The sequence below is a fragment of the Tarenaya hassleriana genome, unplaced genomic scaffold (genome assembly GCF_000463585.1).
Source record: "Tarenaya hassleriana unplaced genomic scaffold, ASM46358v1 Cleome1, whole genome shotgun sequence".
NCBI lineage: Eukaryota > Viridiplantae > Streptophyta > Magnoliopsida > Brassicales > Cleomaceae > Tarenaya > Tarenaya hassleriana.
Genome location: NW_010960187.1, coordinates 7,808,487 through 7,823,591, shown reverse-complemented (window position 1 = coordinate 7,823,591; position 15,105 = coordinate 7,808,487). Strand labels below are relative to the sequence as shown.

At 36.7% G+C, this 15,105-nt stretch overlaps 5 protein-coding genes and 1 non-coding gene across 7 annotated transcripts in view; 2 read left to right on the top strand and 4 right to left on the bottom strand.

Annotated features, from left to right (window-relative positions):
• Nucleotides 1–892: 892 nt before the first annotated feature.
• LOC104818296 (probable sugar phosphate/phosphate translocator At1g12500) lies at nucleotides 893–2,347 on the bottom strand. The gene has a single exon (XM_010547824.2). It carries the CDS (start codon nucleotides 2,240–2,242, stop codon nucleotides 1,145–1,147), a length of 1,098 nt encoding a protein of 365 aa, XP_010546126.1. The 5' UTR covers nucleotides 2,243–2,347; the 3' UTR covers nucleotides 893–1,144.
• Nucleotides 2,348–3,972: 1,625 nt separating this feature from the next.
• Nucleotides 3,973–4,046, bottom strand: TRNAV-AAC. Its single transcript has one exon. It is a non-coding gene; the product is annotated as a tRNA-Val (tRNA).
• A 50-nt stretch (nucleotides 4,047–4,096) lies between these two features.
• On the bottom strand, nucleotides 4,097–6,543 carry LOC104818281 (copper chaperone for superoxide dismutase, chloroplastic/cytosolic). Of its 2 annotated transcripts, XM_010547804.2 has the most exons (6): nucleotides 6,262–6,543; nucleotides 6,106–6,132; nucleotides 5,711–5,783; nucleotides 5,460–5,594; nucleotides 4,675–4,898; nucleotides 4,097–4,546 (listed from the first exon to the last, which is right to left on the bottom strand). In XM_010547804.2, the coding sequence occupies exons 1-6, from the start codon at nucleotides 6,502–6,504 to the stop codon at nucleotides 4,283–4,285; spliced, it is 966 nt and encodes a 321-aa protein (XP_010546106.1). In that variant the 5' UTR covers nucleotides 6,505–6,543; the 3' UTR covers nucleotides 4,097–4,282. The 2 variants fall into 2 exon arrangements, with proteins under 2 accessions (XP_010546106.1, XP_010546114.1); XM_010547812.2 differs by lacking the exons at nucleotides 6,106–6,132; nucleotides 6,262–6,543 and having other exon boundaries at nucleotides 4,105–4,546; nucleotides 5,704–5,779.
• A 297-nt stretch (nucleotides 6,544–6,840) lies between these two features.
• LOC104818276 lies at nucleotides 6,841–8,997 on the bottom strand. Its single transcript, XM_010547790.2, has 3 exons — nucleotides 8,848–8,997; nucleotides 7,603–7,718; nucleotides 6,841–7,413 (listed from the first exon to the last, which is right to left on the bottom strand). Exons 1-3 carry the CDS (start codon nucleotides 8,947–8,949, stop codon nucleotides 6,972–6,974), a joined length of 660 nt encoding a protein of 219 aa, XP_010546092.1. The 5' UTR covers nucleotides 8,950–8,997; the 3' UTR covers nucleotides 6,841–6,971.
• A 2,203-nt stretch (nucleotides 8,998–11,200) lies between these two features.
• LOC104818269 (transcription factor bHLH125) lies at nucleotides 11,201–12,453 on the top strand. The gene is made up of 3 exons (XM_010547777.1): nucleotides 11,201–11,557; nucleotides 11,673–12,083; nucleotides 12,231–12,453. The coding sequence occupies exons 1-3, from the start codon at nucleotides 11,228–11,230 to the stop codon at nucleotides 12,294–12,296; spliced, it is 807 nt and encodes a 268-aa protein (XP_010546079.1). The 5' UTR covers nucleotides 11,201–11,227; the 3' UTR covers nucleotides 12,297–12,453.
• Nucleotides 12,454–13,768: 1,315 nt separating this feature from the next.
• The window catches only part of LOC104818261 (expansin-A18-like), a 3,223-nt gene continuing 1,886 nt past the window's right edge, over nucleotides 13,769–15,105 (top strand). Inside the window, exons 1-2 of the mRNA XM_019204038.1 lie at nucleotides 13,769–13,973; nucleotides 14,588–14,903. Coding sequence (XP_019059583.1) covers nucleotides 13,814–13,973; nucleotides 14,588–14,903 — 476 coding nt within the window. The 5' untranslated portion in view covers nucleotides 13,769–13,813. The remainder of the gene's footprint in view (nucleotides 13,974–14,587; nucleotides 14,904–15,105) is intronic.

Sequence of the window (15,105 nt, the reverse complement as noted above, 5' to 3'; positions counted from 1 at the left end):
ACAATAAAGTTTTTTTTCTCTCGTGTAAATATATTTTCAGATGGGGACCCTTCATAACCCAATTTGATTTGATTTGGGCTGAGAATCAAATATTTGGATCCGGCCAATACATAAACCTAAATAATTGGGCCAGATTTTAGATCTTTAAAAGAGCCGTAGAGAAACTATATAACATAAGCTGTCATATAACATAAGCTCAATTCTGCAAAAGTATAATCAAATTATACTTTTGCCATATCTGTGTATAAAACATATGTAACACCTCACTTTATACATTGAGACATGTTATTATCCTTAAATTAATTAAATTTGGTCCTATTGATACATCATAGTTATTGTTAATCTATACAAACATGTTTTAATCCAAACAATAAACTAAAAATAATATTAACCTATCAATATCAGTAACCCCCCAAACTGTTTTAATAAACCTAGAGCTAAAAAAATAAATAATATATATATATATATATATATATTTGAAATGTGGTAATAATGAGAATGAGACCACAACAACTATAATTGTTTCTGCATTGAATATGAAGTGACTTCTGATGAAGTTAAATCATCACCTTCAAGGTTATATAACCAATAGTCTTACTCTATGATTAATTAAATTACATTAGCTAAAATATCAGTGTCTTAACCCACACATTTATTGCTTCCATATATATATATATAAACGGAGGCAAATATTTGGACTAAAATGTGGTGCATATTAAATAAGGTCCAAACTTAACCAACCAAATGAAATTGCGAATTCGCCTAACCAAAGGACAGAATTTGTAGAAAGTATTTTATTATTTGAAATTGATTCGCTGTGTTTCCACAAATTTGATCAAACAACGTAAAAAAGAACAAAAATTACAAAAAAAAAAAAAGAGACAATCTTTAATTCTTTTAAATTCTGCCCCTACTTTTCCACCTTTGTTATATATAATATATATAATTTCCCTCAATCTCACCATATAATACAATTGAAACAAAACCACCTCTGTGACTATAACCCCCAATTCCACGGGTTTACCAAACCGGACCGGACCGGACCGGACCACAGTAATTGCAGAATTACAAAGAATCGGAACACTAAACCGGAAATAACCACTTAACCGGTTTAATCCAATCTTCTTCTTCCTCCTCTTCCTCGTCACTTCTGGTTAGCCAATTTGGATCTCTTCTTAGCTTCGCTATAGAGAACCACTCCCATAATGGTGACGGCGAATCCGGTGATTCCCATCGCCGTCACCGGATTTCTGAAAATCAGAACCGAAACTCCGGCGGCCACCGCCGCCTTGCCGTTGCCGAGGACCTGCAATGTCAGAGCACTCGTGTGCTTCGTCACCAAGAAGTTGGTCAAATTCACCAGATACGCCACTGTCGCGTTTCCGACAAGTAGGAACACGATGAACGTATCTGTCCGAGCTTTCTCGATCAGAACCCTAAGGACGTTGCCTTCGATGTAGAGAGTGAACGGCAACAGAATACAAGCCGCCATTGGAGCCATGTAGAGGAGGAGATTCATGGAGTGAAGCTTCTCGGATTCGGAAGCTAGAAGAATCCCCTGAATCACTGATTTCAGAGCTCTCCCTGCTGTGGATCCGACACATACGATGAATCCGAAGGAATGGAAACTGGGTTCGCTGTTCGAAGCCAAGACAATCCCCAGAACGACAGGAACCAGAGCCAAGTAGACTTCGCCGGATTCTTTTTTGCAGGTGATGACGAAGGCGAACACGGCGGTGAAAAACGGCGTCGTTGCACCGATCGCTTGGTTGAAGGAGACGGGGATGTACCTGAGGGACGTGTTGCCGCACACGACGGAGAAGCAGAAGATGGCGGAGAGGGCGAGAATCTTCAGGAACTGCCGGCGGGAGAGGATGTGCTGACGTGGCACTATCCCGGCCAGGTTGATTGCGGCGGAGCTGTAGGCGGCGCAGGAGAGCATGTGGATCATCGTGAGGAAGATTGGGTATCTGAATCCGTAGTAAGCGAGGAGGTACTTGTTCAGGAGGAGGACACCTATGTTCGAACCGAACCACCCGGCGATTATCACCGCCGTCAAGATCGACGGAGACACGACGGAGAACCCTTTCCCGGATGCGGCGGAGTGAGGCGGGGTTGACGGTATATCGACGACGGAGGCGGAGGAGGTGGTTGTTGCTCCGCCGGCGGCGGTGATGGTGGAGGAAGGGTCGAATCTAGGGTTGCTCATCCGCCGTGTCGTCCATGACTGAGCCTCCACCATTGTTGAAGGACTCTAAAGCTCTCTCTTTTGGAGAATGTATTCTCTTTTTTTTTTCCTTTGAGAGCCTTTTTTTTTTTGTTTTGGCTCTGAGATCTGAGAGTGTGAGAGTGAAGAGGAAGATGAAGATGATGTTGTATGCGTGGATCTGATCGGACGGTGGAGATTCAGATTTGTGGGTTTGGCTGAGGGAGTTTTGAGCCGTTGGATCGGATAAATTGGAGGGAATTAAAAAAACAAATTATTTTTAAGATTCCAAGTCTTGTGTTAGGGGTCCGAAAACGAGTGAGAGTGTCGGTAACAGGTCCATGTTGAGATCAAGGAGAATAATCCTCTGCGACGCGGTTCAGAGAATCGCAGGTTTTCATCCGTCCGATTGGATTCGATGATAGGTATCGATATTGAATAGATTTGGCCTTAAAAACATAAATATTTTTTTATTTATTTAGGAACAAAACTGTTTCATATCTAAAAATCTTGTCAACATTATCAAATAAACTTTTATACACATATATATATATATACATATATATTATGTGCCCACGATATCTATCCTATTCATTTCTTTGTTTAGCTAGTTATTTTAATGGGATTTTTTTCCTAAAGTAATATCCCAACAAATTGGGCCATTGGGCCAATAGAATGCAATATTCTCCTCGCTCCTTTCCCAAAATATGATGCCATTTTTAAAAAATATTTTATCATAAAAAAACCGTTATTATGTTTTCATAAATGATTTTGGCACTTTCCAATCTTTTCATATATGCTGTCGTTGAAATTCGGGTGTACAATATTTTTTTAATCAATTTTATATATAATGTAATTGATTTGTTTCCCATTTTTCTTAAATAAAAAAATGAGAAAAAAAAAAGTGATTGAAAAAAAAGAAGCAAAGCTAGCTAGCAACTTGACGGTGCAGATCTTTTAAAATGGAAAAAAAAAGAGAGTGGGGAATAATGTCAAAGATAAATTCGGTTTAAGTAAAGTAAATAAGAACGTTTATTATTTAACAATATAATTAATTATTGATTTTTAAAATTTGGCAGAACGTAAATAATGAACAAACATAGTGGTATAGGCAGGTTGACAATATAAATCATGTAAATGGATGATGAACAAAACTAAATTTAATATCCCTATACTCATTACATATCAACTATATATATATATATATATATATATATAACAAGGCAATATTAATAATAATGCCCATCCAAATCTCTCTCTCTCTCTCTCTCTCTACGTGATAGTGATATGAGTTTATCTTTCCTTTGAAGGACCAGCAAACTCATCCGTATTTTTGCTTTTCTACCAAAATATGTCTCCTTTTGTACACAGTTCCAATCCTCAAAAATGATGATGAATGATTATGCCACGTCATTCTTGTGGGCATGCACCAAAATAATTATTCACTCTATTAAAGAAAATAAATATATAAATGAATTTGGGAACTAGCTGGTTTACAGCATCGCTTGTTTCTTAACCTGGAATATCTTGTCCTTCCTAGACCCAAATGTGTAAACTATATTCCATGTCTCAGAGAAGAGGGAATAAATATATATTCGGTATTTCAATCATTTAATTAAAAAAACTTTATAGATAATGTAACAAAAAATAGGTGGGCCATATACATGTGGGAATCTATTATGTTTCATTCTATGTGCGGCCCATTTTCGGTGGGCCCAAAGCCAGACTGGAAAAATATTTATTAAGAAAATGTCAAAAATAAAATATGGCGTCGCCCGGACTCGAACCGGAGACCTTCAGTGTGTTAGACTGACGTGATAACCAACTACACCACGACACCTTTTGTGAAACAGACAATTAAAATTTTATCTATACAAATAAAAACAGAGATTTCACAGTTCGTCAATTATATTTCTCATAAAATGCTGAGCCGTACAAAGACATGAAACATGAGTTTGTTCAAGTTTACAGAGGCATGAATCTTGACAACATGAATATAATGTTACATGAAAAACCTTATTTTCAAACTTAACACAAAGAGTTTCAATTCCTTCTGTTATAATTAGGTTTTAAACTTTATACCTTACTGGTCACAAAGTCATTGCTGCTTGCTTCCCAAATGGTAGTTCCATCACAAGTGCAAAGCTTCTTGTAGTTCTCTCCAACTCCGGCGCTTCTGGCTATCACTGAAGCCGTGATCCCAGTCGCCGACTTATCCTCCGTCTCGTATAAAACCACCGCCCGCCCGATCAGATCCACGATCTTCAGTCTCTCTTTCTTTCCCGAGTAAAAGGCCTCTCCTTTCTCGTCCACCTCTAGTGTTCCCAGGTCGCCCAATAGCTGAAAACTCAGAGAAACTTGTGAGAATTAACGAAAACGGCCGAGAAATATCACAATTTGGAGTATCGGGTTATGATAGAATATATATATATATATGAACATGGAAGATTCAGATGTTTGGGCGGAACCTCTCTGCCGGTTTGATCTTTCAATGGATTGTATATCTTCCCTGTGGTGGCTGCTCCTCTTGTGAGATCGCCGAACTCATTGATGGACCAACTGTGTTTTCCTGGTGATAATCCACTGAAGTTGGCCTCGATTCTTGTAAGCTCCATGTTAACCTGAGCAAATCGTACCACCCCGAAAATGTCTGGACCTTTGAATTCTGCTACAGCAGCTGAAACTAAGAAATCTGCAACATATAAACCACAGTAGCCCTTTTGAGTCGTAAAATTCCTCTACTAGGTCATGTAAAATGAATTCCAAACTGCCATACCAAGGGACGGAAGCTCATTTAAGAATATTTTAACCATGATCCATCACGAGTTTGATAATCACGTGATCTCTCCTAGAATTAGTGTGCAACCTTGCTACTTCTAAAAGAACAAGTACTCTTTAATGCACATCTTTGTTCGCAACTTTAAAAGACAATGGAGTAATGAAATCGGTATAAACCCATCAACTCTGCCTGGTCTACAACTTGATCACGCCCTCACTCAAACCAATCTAACGCTTAGAGAGATCTTGAGCGAAAGATAGAATGCCTATACCTAATAAGGTGCAAAAACAAACTTTACCACTTTATTATACAGAGAGTTGAGAGACTAATCTGTACTGTGAAGCCAAAGGACAACTGAGAAAGGAAGGCCAATGGCGTTGTCAGTTGTATTGTATAATGTTTTCTAGTTCTTTCAATCGCTAGCTTTTCTTTTAAATGGAAGAAAAAAAGTAAATCCAAGATGAAATAGCCAACCTTCAGGAACTCCTTGTCCAATTAAGCGAGCTTTCCGACCGGTCTGCTCCAAAGCTTCGGTCATTGTCTTCACAGGAGATGATCCAAGTATCCTCACAACTTGGTTGGTCAAGTCCACCTCCACATTTTTAATGCCTAACATCGAGTTTCATCGTTCCAAATGCAAAAAACGGATAAATCAGCCATGGAAAAAACATCATACTAAGAGAATACGAGGTCAATAAATTCGAAAAGGAAACCTTACTTCCCACCTTGAACAGTTTCTAACTTGCTCTTGACAGAGTTAACACAACCCTCGCACTTCATGTCCACCATAAACTCAGTCTGGAAATGATACATCATGAACATAGCTAATCAAAGGCATACACAGATCCTTACAAAAATGGGAAACAAGACAACTAATTCACAAAGCTCGGAAGGAAAATTCAACTAAAATATTAATTTTCATTGAAAAATTGAGCACAATAGTACAGATTAGGTTTTTAAACAAGATTTTCTAACATAATATAGGTTTAATCACGCATCTTACACCAACGCACCATAAAATTCTCAAGACCCTTTTGGCTGATTCAAAAAATCGATACTCAAATGGCTCCAAAACTAAGGCAAAAGTAGAAAAACAAAGAAAACGGGAGAAGAGACTTACAAGCAGCTCAGGCATGGCTGAATCCCCCTGCATATCCGGATAATGAACAAGAGGACAAAAATAACAAAATCAACTCCAAAATCATCAGATTAAGAAAGAAGAAAGCGCAGAATAGGAAATAGATTATCGCAAAATCTCAAACACTAAAACCAAAACCTGAGAGCCTTTACGATCAGATGCGGGAGCAGCCGCCATGGAAGAGCTAGCGAAACTTCGAACAAGTCCCAAATCTCGCGACGACGTTCGCGAGAGGTAAGGAAAAGAGAGGTGTTGGGATTTAGGGTAGGTGGAAGTCTGAGAATTAGAGGAGGAAGAAGAAGACGAAGAGAACGCAAACGCGATCGTAATCGCAGACGCGGCACCTGCAGTCGCGGTCACAGACCTTAGAAATGAAGCCATTCTTCGTCTGAGTTCATTCCGCCCTTTATTTCCTATAAAGGTCATAAATTGGGGGCTTCTATTTCTATATACACCCAGTTAATAAAAAAAAATGAACTTTATTGAAACTTTCAAAAAAAAAATTGTGAGGTATATTTTTTTTCCTGTGTTATCTAAATATCTTAACTTTAATATTTATTATAAAAATATTCTATTTTTTTATTTTAAAAAAAGATTCTTCCAGCTCTTTTTACACGGGGGCATTATCAACGTTAGGACTGTCCTGCCCATACAAAAAAGTCTCTAACTATACATCATTTTCATAATTCCATTAAGAGGCACTAATTATTCGATAAATACCATAATCGCATCTATATTATATCAGAGCAGAGAAGTTAAGTTACGGATTGCAAGCAAAAAAAAAAGGTTATGCATTGTGAGAAAAAAATGATGAATCATGTGGAGATAAGACAAGACAACAACGCTGTTTAGCCAAAACCGGGAGGGACTTCAGGGTCTTCGTCACTGTCTTCATTTGTAAGATTTCTTTCCTGCATATCCACTCCTCTACTACTACATGGTTCCACTGCTCTCTCTTCTCCGGCTTGTTGAATCAAATCTGGTTCTTGATTCCCATTTTTATGGTGATTACTACTCATGAGGCTGAAACCCGGCGGCTCTTTTGGGTCATTGTCTGGTGTGGATTCCTCGGCTTTGATCGGTGTTCGGGTGTTATAGCCGTCTTGCTTCTGATGCCGCGAGGCTACTCGGGTAGATGGTCCTGCCTTCTCTTCTTCTTGGATTCCCCCGGGATTCGATAGTTTATCGTAGACTGATTGGACGGTTTCTCTGATTTCGTTCTTCACGCCTCCCTCCTCTGATCTTATTATTCCCCACAAGTTTTCAGATAGTTGGCTCATCATTTGGCTCCTGGACATTGACAAGAATTGTTTCCTGAGTTTTAACAAATCCATAATCTTTCTTTTACTAACCTATAATGAATGTAGTCTGGCAAATGCAATCTCATGCTCAAGCACACACAAACACACACGTTCTGTTATCATACCACGAGCCACTAGAAAGATGCTATTAACGCAATAGAAGAAGCCTCTGACTTACCCAACCTCTTCAAATATGGCATCAGAGAGTTGCCTCGGCCTCATACTCTGAGCACCCGGGCGATTCAGAGCTGTTGACTGCTTGACAACCGAGATCAAGTTGTTGCGTAATTCCTCCTGCAACATAGTTTTAATTTCAAGCAATTTAAGATGCATTATTCAGTCAAAAAACATATCCTGTGCAATACAAGAGGCTCAAGATGCTTTTGGAGTTAAACTGATAGCGGGAGGAAAAAAGAGAGAAAATATATGCTCACAAAAATTCAGAACACCCAGTTTCACCAAATCGAAATGCCCTCAATTAGCCTATTTCTCCCTCTAGTGTCCAACTTGGTTAGACTCGGTTTACATCAAAACAGAGTACCAAGTATCACCCTTGCCGTAACAATTATTTCAAAAGACCTTTCATATATGACGGGTCATACTCGTTCGTTCCTGTTAGACAGGAGGATACTGCAGAACCCTCTATGCATCAGAGGTCAATATAACAGTTTACTAGATGAACGTCTAAAACAACATGAGCTATACTTATCCAAGTTATCCTAGACTTAAGATCAACACTTAAATCAGATTCCAAAATCTTCCAAGGCACGAAATCGTTGTTTTCTACAACCGCCATACCCCGCTGCGGTATCTGTCGATGCTGAAACCATGGCAGCACAAGAGGCTAACTAAGATAAGCACTTTTATATCTTCCATTCTGATCCTACTCCATGTTACAATAAACTTTTAAATCAGGTTCCAATATCTTAAGACACAAAACTCTTGTTTTCCACAACCACCAAACCCAATTATGTTTTCTGGCAATGCCGAAACCATGGCAGCACGAGAGGCTAACTAAGATAAGCCCTTTTATATCCTTCCATTCTGATCCTACTCCATGTTACAAATGATAAGAACGAAACAGAACAACAAATTCCACAACTAAATGCCCTAGAATAAAGCTCTAGTACTCCAAGAGCACTGAAATTCAGTTCGCTGAACCAATTACCAAGTCCAAGCATGAATCAAACATCTTCTCCTAAATCGATTTACCCAATTCAAATCGAATTAACTAGATCGATTAGGCTGAATGATCGGGAGCAGGGTTTACTTCATATATCAGTCAAATTCACAAGCAAAATACGACTGAATCAGGCACAAACAAACACCGTCATAGGCATAGATTTACAGATAACGCTCCTAAACCCCGAAACCCTAACTGAAGATCAAAATGAGACGCGGAAGGGAATTAGAAGAAGATTACATTGTCCTTGAGTCGGCGAATGATTTGGAGACGGAGACGATCGAAATCTCCGTCGTCCTTCAGCTTCTCTATCACTTCATCTTTCGTTATCCTCTTCGCCATCTCGCCAGACACGGCTGTCTTCGCCGACTGCTCTACCGGACTTCTTTTTTGTTTTCATCAAAGGACTCTTCGCAAGGAATATTACAAAAGAGTACCTTAATTTTGTGTATTACCCATTGTAGCTCCCAAAATATTAAAATTGTCATTTTAGTACCTGAATGTTTCGACATTCTAATCAAAGTGGAATACTTTATTATTATGTTATATGTAGCAACTATTATCAGAAACCATTATATAAACTTAAGTTCAATGTCTAATTTTCTACATATTTTGAATTAAGCATTTATGACATCAATTAAATATTTGTCTATATGGTTAGCAAAGTTGACGAGCTGAAATTTCAGTTGAGTCCATTATTACATGGAGTTCATATGTAATGTAACATTATCTTATGCATGTATATAATACACACACGTATATACGATGCATGCATCATCATGGTCGTCATACAATCGTCTGGAAGCATGGACCGACGTGGATCCATACCTCCCGATATCAAAATGTCAGACCTAATCCTGACCCCAACAGGCATGTACAATTTAATGATATAAGATCAGCACTTATTGCTGAAATCATTTAACGGTTATTTAAGCACCCATGTCACCCTTTGCATTTAAGCCACCTAATTATTGCCCTTTGTGTTTATATATATACGATAATTTTGCAAACTTTTCAATTTTAAAAAAGGTTACCTGAATTAATTTAACTATAAGATTTTTACTTTTTTTTGTTAATATCACGTAAGCATGACATTCTCATAAACTTTTTTATGTTATTTATTTACTATTATTTGTATTTAATTCTCTCCATAAATCTTTTTATGAGTTATTTCATATTTTCAGATATAGCAAAAAATGTGTGATATACGTATAGTCAAAATCTTGTTCAATCGCGTTTGGCTATATTTATTAAATTAGCTATATTGAGTTATTATTTTAAGCAGCCTTTTACTTTTATAGATCGGTATATATGATTTAACACCATCTCGAACTGGATTAGGGTTGTTTAACTTGTTTTGATAAGAAAAACAAATAAAAAACTTAAAGTTACATTTTTAAAAGTATATAAAAATCCCAACTCAAGTTATAATATATATATATATTAGATGTATACTGTTTAAAAATAAACAAACATATTTATTAGTTTACAGTATTATTATTATTTTCGCCATACAATATTATTTTTCTAGGGTATCAACTAGAAATACAACGATCCATTACCTAAATAATTATCTTTTATGTATAAATTATTAAATCATCATAAAATTTGTTTTATGGTATGATACACATGACCTCAAAACAGATTTGATCTTATGTTGTGCATTGCACTGTATGTCGATGTAAGGCGAAAACCTTCTAGCGATTAACACGTGTCAACTATTTATTGGATGAAACAAAAATGATTTCAACGCACTTGATTTCTGATTATATATATTTTTTGGATTTTTTTTTAGTTCCTTCCATTATCATTATGGATTGATTTACTTAATTATTAGTTTTGAATGTATATAATCGGTATTATCCGCTGTATTTATTGGGCGTGACAAAAATAATATGTATAAACACTTTCTCGTGCGTATGCGTATATATATACATATATATAACAATCGCTTCTGCAAGAGCCTAGATGTCATAACCGATCAATTTGATGCGATATTTATTGTAGGGATTTTATTTTATTTTTTTATCACGAGCAATTTATGAATTACAGTGAAAACTTGTTTAGAATTCTTTAAAAGATATGCAGGGGACTGTTAATAGTGGTTGAATATAGAAAACATTAAATAATGTGGGCGTCGAATATAGTTATATAATAATAACAATCAGGAATAAAGGAAAGCCAACACATTTATATAAAAAAAAATGTTATATTGACCATTTAAATAAACATTAAACGATTATTCTAATCAACAGTGAAACCTCCAACTATTATTAATTTATTATTATTATTATTATTTATTTATTTGTCTGACAGAGAATTCAATGATTTCAGGACACGAAGGTAAGTTGGTGTAAAGAATTGAGCTGTATTTTTCAGTCACATTTTAAACATATATATATATATATATGTATATATTCCCCCTAGCCCTCGATGTCAATTATTATTTAATAGAGCCACCAAATGTACAGTGCTAAGTTAAATTATTATAAACTACAAATAACAATTATGGAGATTCTTTAATATATATTTTTTTGTTTATTCGTGTCACAGTCACAGATATATAAAAGACCCTCTCTCTTCACAGCAAAGAACTCACAGAAAGAACCCCATAATCCCAATGGATTACGTTCCTTCCCTGGATCTCATTTCCTCCTTTTTCACGCCGGATTTGATCGAGCAAGATGGATTCGGGTTCGAGTTTCCCGATCCGACGTCGGTTCCTTCCAAGCTCATATCGTTTCGGAATTCCGACATTAGTGATCGGAATACGGATTCGAAAGACGACAGGAAAAGAAAAGGTGACGAGATCAGTGGCCGAGAAGTGGAAGGAAGTGACGAGAGGTTGAAGAAGAGAATGAGACATAGAGATGTCGAGAGGCAGAGAAGACAAGAAGTCTCGTCCCTTTTCAAGAACTTGAGATCTCTCTTGCCGCTTCAATATGTTAAGGTATATAATTGCTTTATATATATATATATGTATATATATATAACGTCTAATATACACTTTTAACGTATATATCAAGCTACATGTTGTCTTTTTGTGTGTGTGTGTGTATATATAGGGAAAGCGTTCATCGTCGGATCTCGTCTCAGAAGCCGTGGATTACATCAAAGACTTACAGAAAAGGATCAAAGAATTCGACGAGAAGAAGGATCAGATCAAGAAGATATCGGATGGCGAAAACAGAGCATCTGGGTCTGCAGCACCATCTTCAACAGAGGCGTGCAGCTCATCACCATCATCATCATCATCAAGCTGTTCTTGCGGTGGTGAAGGCAAAGACATTGAAGTGGTGATAATGCCATGCCTGGGAGGAGGAGTTGAGATCGTGATAAGCTGCTGTTTCAGACACGAGTTCTGTCTCTCGAGTGTTCTTCAAGTTCTTGTCGAGGAAGAAGGGTTTAATGTCTTTAGATGCACCTCCGCCACCCTCCAATCATCAAGAAGACTCTTGCACAATATTTTTGCTCAGGTAATTTATTTTATTTGCTCACGTATTTTATTATTTCTCTATTTCATTAGTATTTTTTTTTCTTTATCTAGTAATCATTTATATTTTTTTAATTGAGCAAAAACACATTTTTTTCCCCTAATGCTTTTGACTCCTAAAAATGCGCAGGTCGACGGGGGGAGAAACATCAATTTCGCAGAGCTTCAAGACAAAATAATGAGAACGAGAAGATAGTTTTGAATCTATTTTGAATGCATATATATGTATGTGTGCGTATATACATACACAAATATATAGAGTTTTTTGGACATTTCGGTTCGGGAATTTAGTACCGACCCGATCCTCCCGAAACCGAACCGGACCGAACCGAACCGAAAAACGTTTGGTTCTAATTTGGTACACTTTTTATGGAACCGAATGAATCGTTTTCGAACCGAACCGTATGAATACCGAACCGAACCATATGAATACCGAATTAAAAATCGAATATTCCACTAATATATGTGTAGATATTATAGTTTGGTACTTATTTGGTATTCATATAATGGTACCGTTCCGAACCGAATCGGACCGTTTAACATTCGGTTCTAGTTTGGTACACTTTTTGTAAAACCGAAAAATACCGTTCCCGGACCGAACCGCTTGAATACCGAACCGAAACCCGAAATGCCCACCCCTAATTTTTTTTTGGCTATCTTTTGGTTAATTTACTATTTGTATTACCCTAATTAATGTCGATTCCATTGACCATTAATGGCACACGGTGATTGGTTTGAATTTTTACATTCACCATAATATATAGTTAAGGTTTTGTTTTGAATTGTTAACCCAAAATCCAAATCTTCATGTCGATCGGTAACATCTCCCAATCGATATCCAAAACTTTGGGTTTTGGTTTTCTATGTTTCTGATCTCACGGTGTGTATATATTAATTTGAGAATCACTGTAAAAACCTGTAAATTTTAAGATCAACTACTAAATCGTATATTTTTTTAGCAAATAAACAATGAGTTATTTTTATTTGATCCATAAATTACAATATTTCAGATTATTAGTCAATATATCCATATTCCATAACGCTACAGTTCAAAATTTATTTACAAAGAAAAAAAGTATAGAGTTTAATCGTTAATTTAAAATAAATATATAGGATTTTTATAACGATTCTCTCTATATTAATTTGTTTCTTCTCAATCCATTTTTTTCATTATGCATTAAAAAAGATAAGTCGGCATTTGATATAATAGTTTTGCAGAAACATTCTTGACTAAAATACGCAAATACCATTATATATATATATATATATATATATTTCTTATTTTAAAAACCCAGACGCCGGTAAAATATAATCGTAATTCACAATAAACAAATTTCCATATGAATTTAATTTTATAAGAACCCTTACACGTAATCACAAAGTTGGTATTAATTAGTGTAAACTAATCAGTCAACTTTCCAAACTAGACCATTCATTCATTGAAGAAACGCTAACGATTAGGAGGCGCGGACCAAAGACAACACAAGCACGGACGCACGTCAAGCACAACATAACATTCACTTTGTTCTTAGTGTCCCTCACGTTGACGATTTATGCAACTCTTTTCATTTTTTTTTTCTTTATATCACAAAAAATAATACATTATTCATTTTATATAATACCGAACAGCATCTAATATCAAGACTTCACATATCCACAGAAAAAAAAAGAGGAGCCTCTCCAAAGATTTTTTTTTCTTCTAAGTAACTCGAAATGAGTTCAAATGTGTGTTGGTTGTGTTTGGTGATGACGATGGTCGGAACTCCGGCGATGGCCGCCGGAAGTTATGGAGGTTACGGGCCTTACGGCGGAAGTATGTGGCGTCAGGCCTATGCCACCTTCTACGGCGACGAAACCGGCAGCCCCACCATGGGTATCGTTGTACATATATATATCTATTTATTAACATAGTTATATATATTTACCCATTAATTCCATCCATTAATTGTGCATTCAAGACCAAATAAAACATCTATATTAAAGGTGTGATAATATGTGTATACATATAGATATACTTTTAGGATAGAGTTGGTAACTTAATTAGTTGCTAAAACAATGGTTTCTTTGAGAATATCATTTATATGTATACATATATACATGGTTCGGAATCTTTCACTAATTATGACTAAAAAAATTATAAAATTCATATACGTCTCTTGTTAGAGAAATTACAGAAAATTTAAATAATACCTGTAACGATGTTATATATGTAACGATATGTATCTAATTTTGATATTACGTAGTAATACATAAATCTTGATAATATGTAAAATATTTATAATTTTTAATATCTCTCGTATAAAATATTCTCAAATGAGTCAAATCATCATACCGGAGAAAGAGTTATATTTTCTTGTAACGACGTGTATCTCTCGGATCATATAATGATGAGCATGAAAGAACAATTAACTACGTCAAATATACAAACTCGTAATAATAATAATAACCGTCGTCCCAATATTATATATATTTATGTATATATGGTAGGAGGGGCATGTGGGTACGGTAACCAAATGGCGAATGGCTACGGTCTGTCGACGGCGGCGCTGAGCACGACGTTGTTCAACGACGGCTACGCCTGCGGCCAATGTTTCGAGATCCGATGCGTCTCGTCGCCGAATTGCTACGGGGGTTATACATCCACCGTCGTGACCGCCACCAACCTCTGCCCTCCCAACTGGTCACAAGACTCCAACCATGGTGGCTGGTGCAATCCGCCACGTGTCCACTTCGACATGACCAAGCCTGCTTTCATGAGGATCGCTAACTGGAAAGCTGGCATCATCCCCGTCTCCTACCGCAGGTACCTTTCTTTTTTCTTTACATATATATATATATATATATATATATATATACGTGCATGTGTGTATACATGTGTGCGTGGTTACATATCTATACATATATGCAGGGTACCATGCAGAAGGAGTGGAGGGATAAGGTTCCAGTTCCAGGGGAACGCGTACTGGCTCCTGGGGTACGTGGTGAACGTGGGGGGCTCGGGGGAC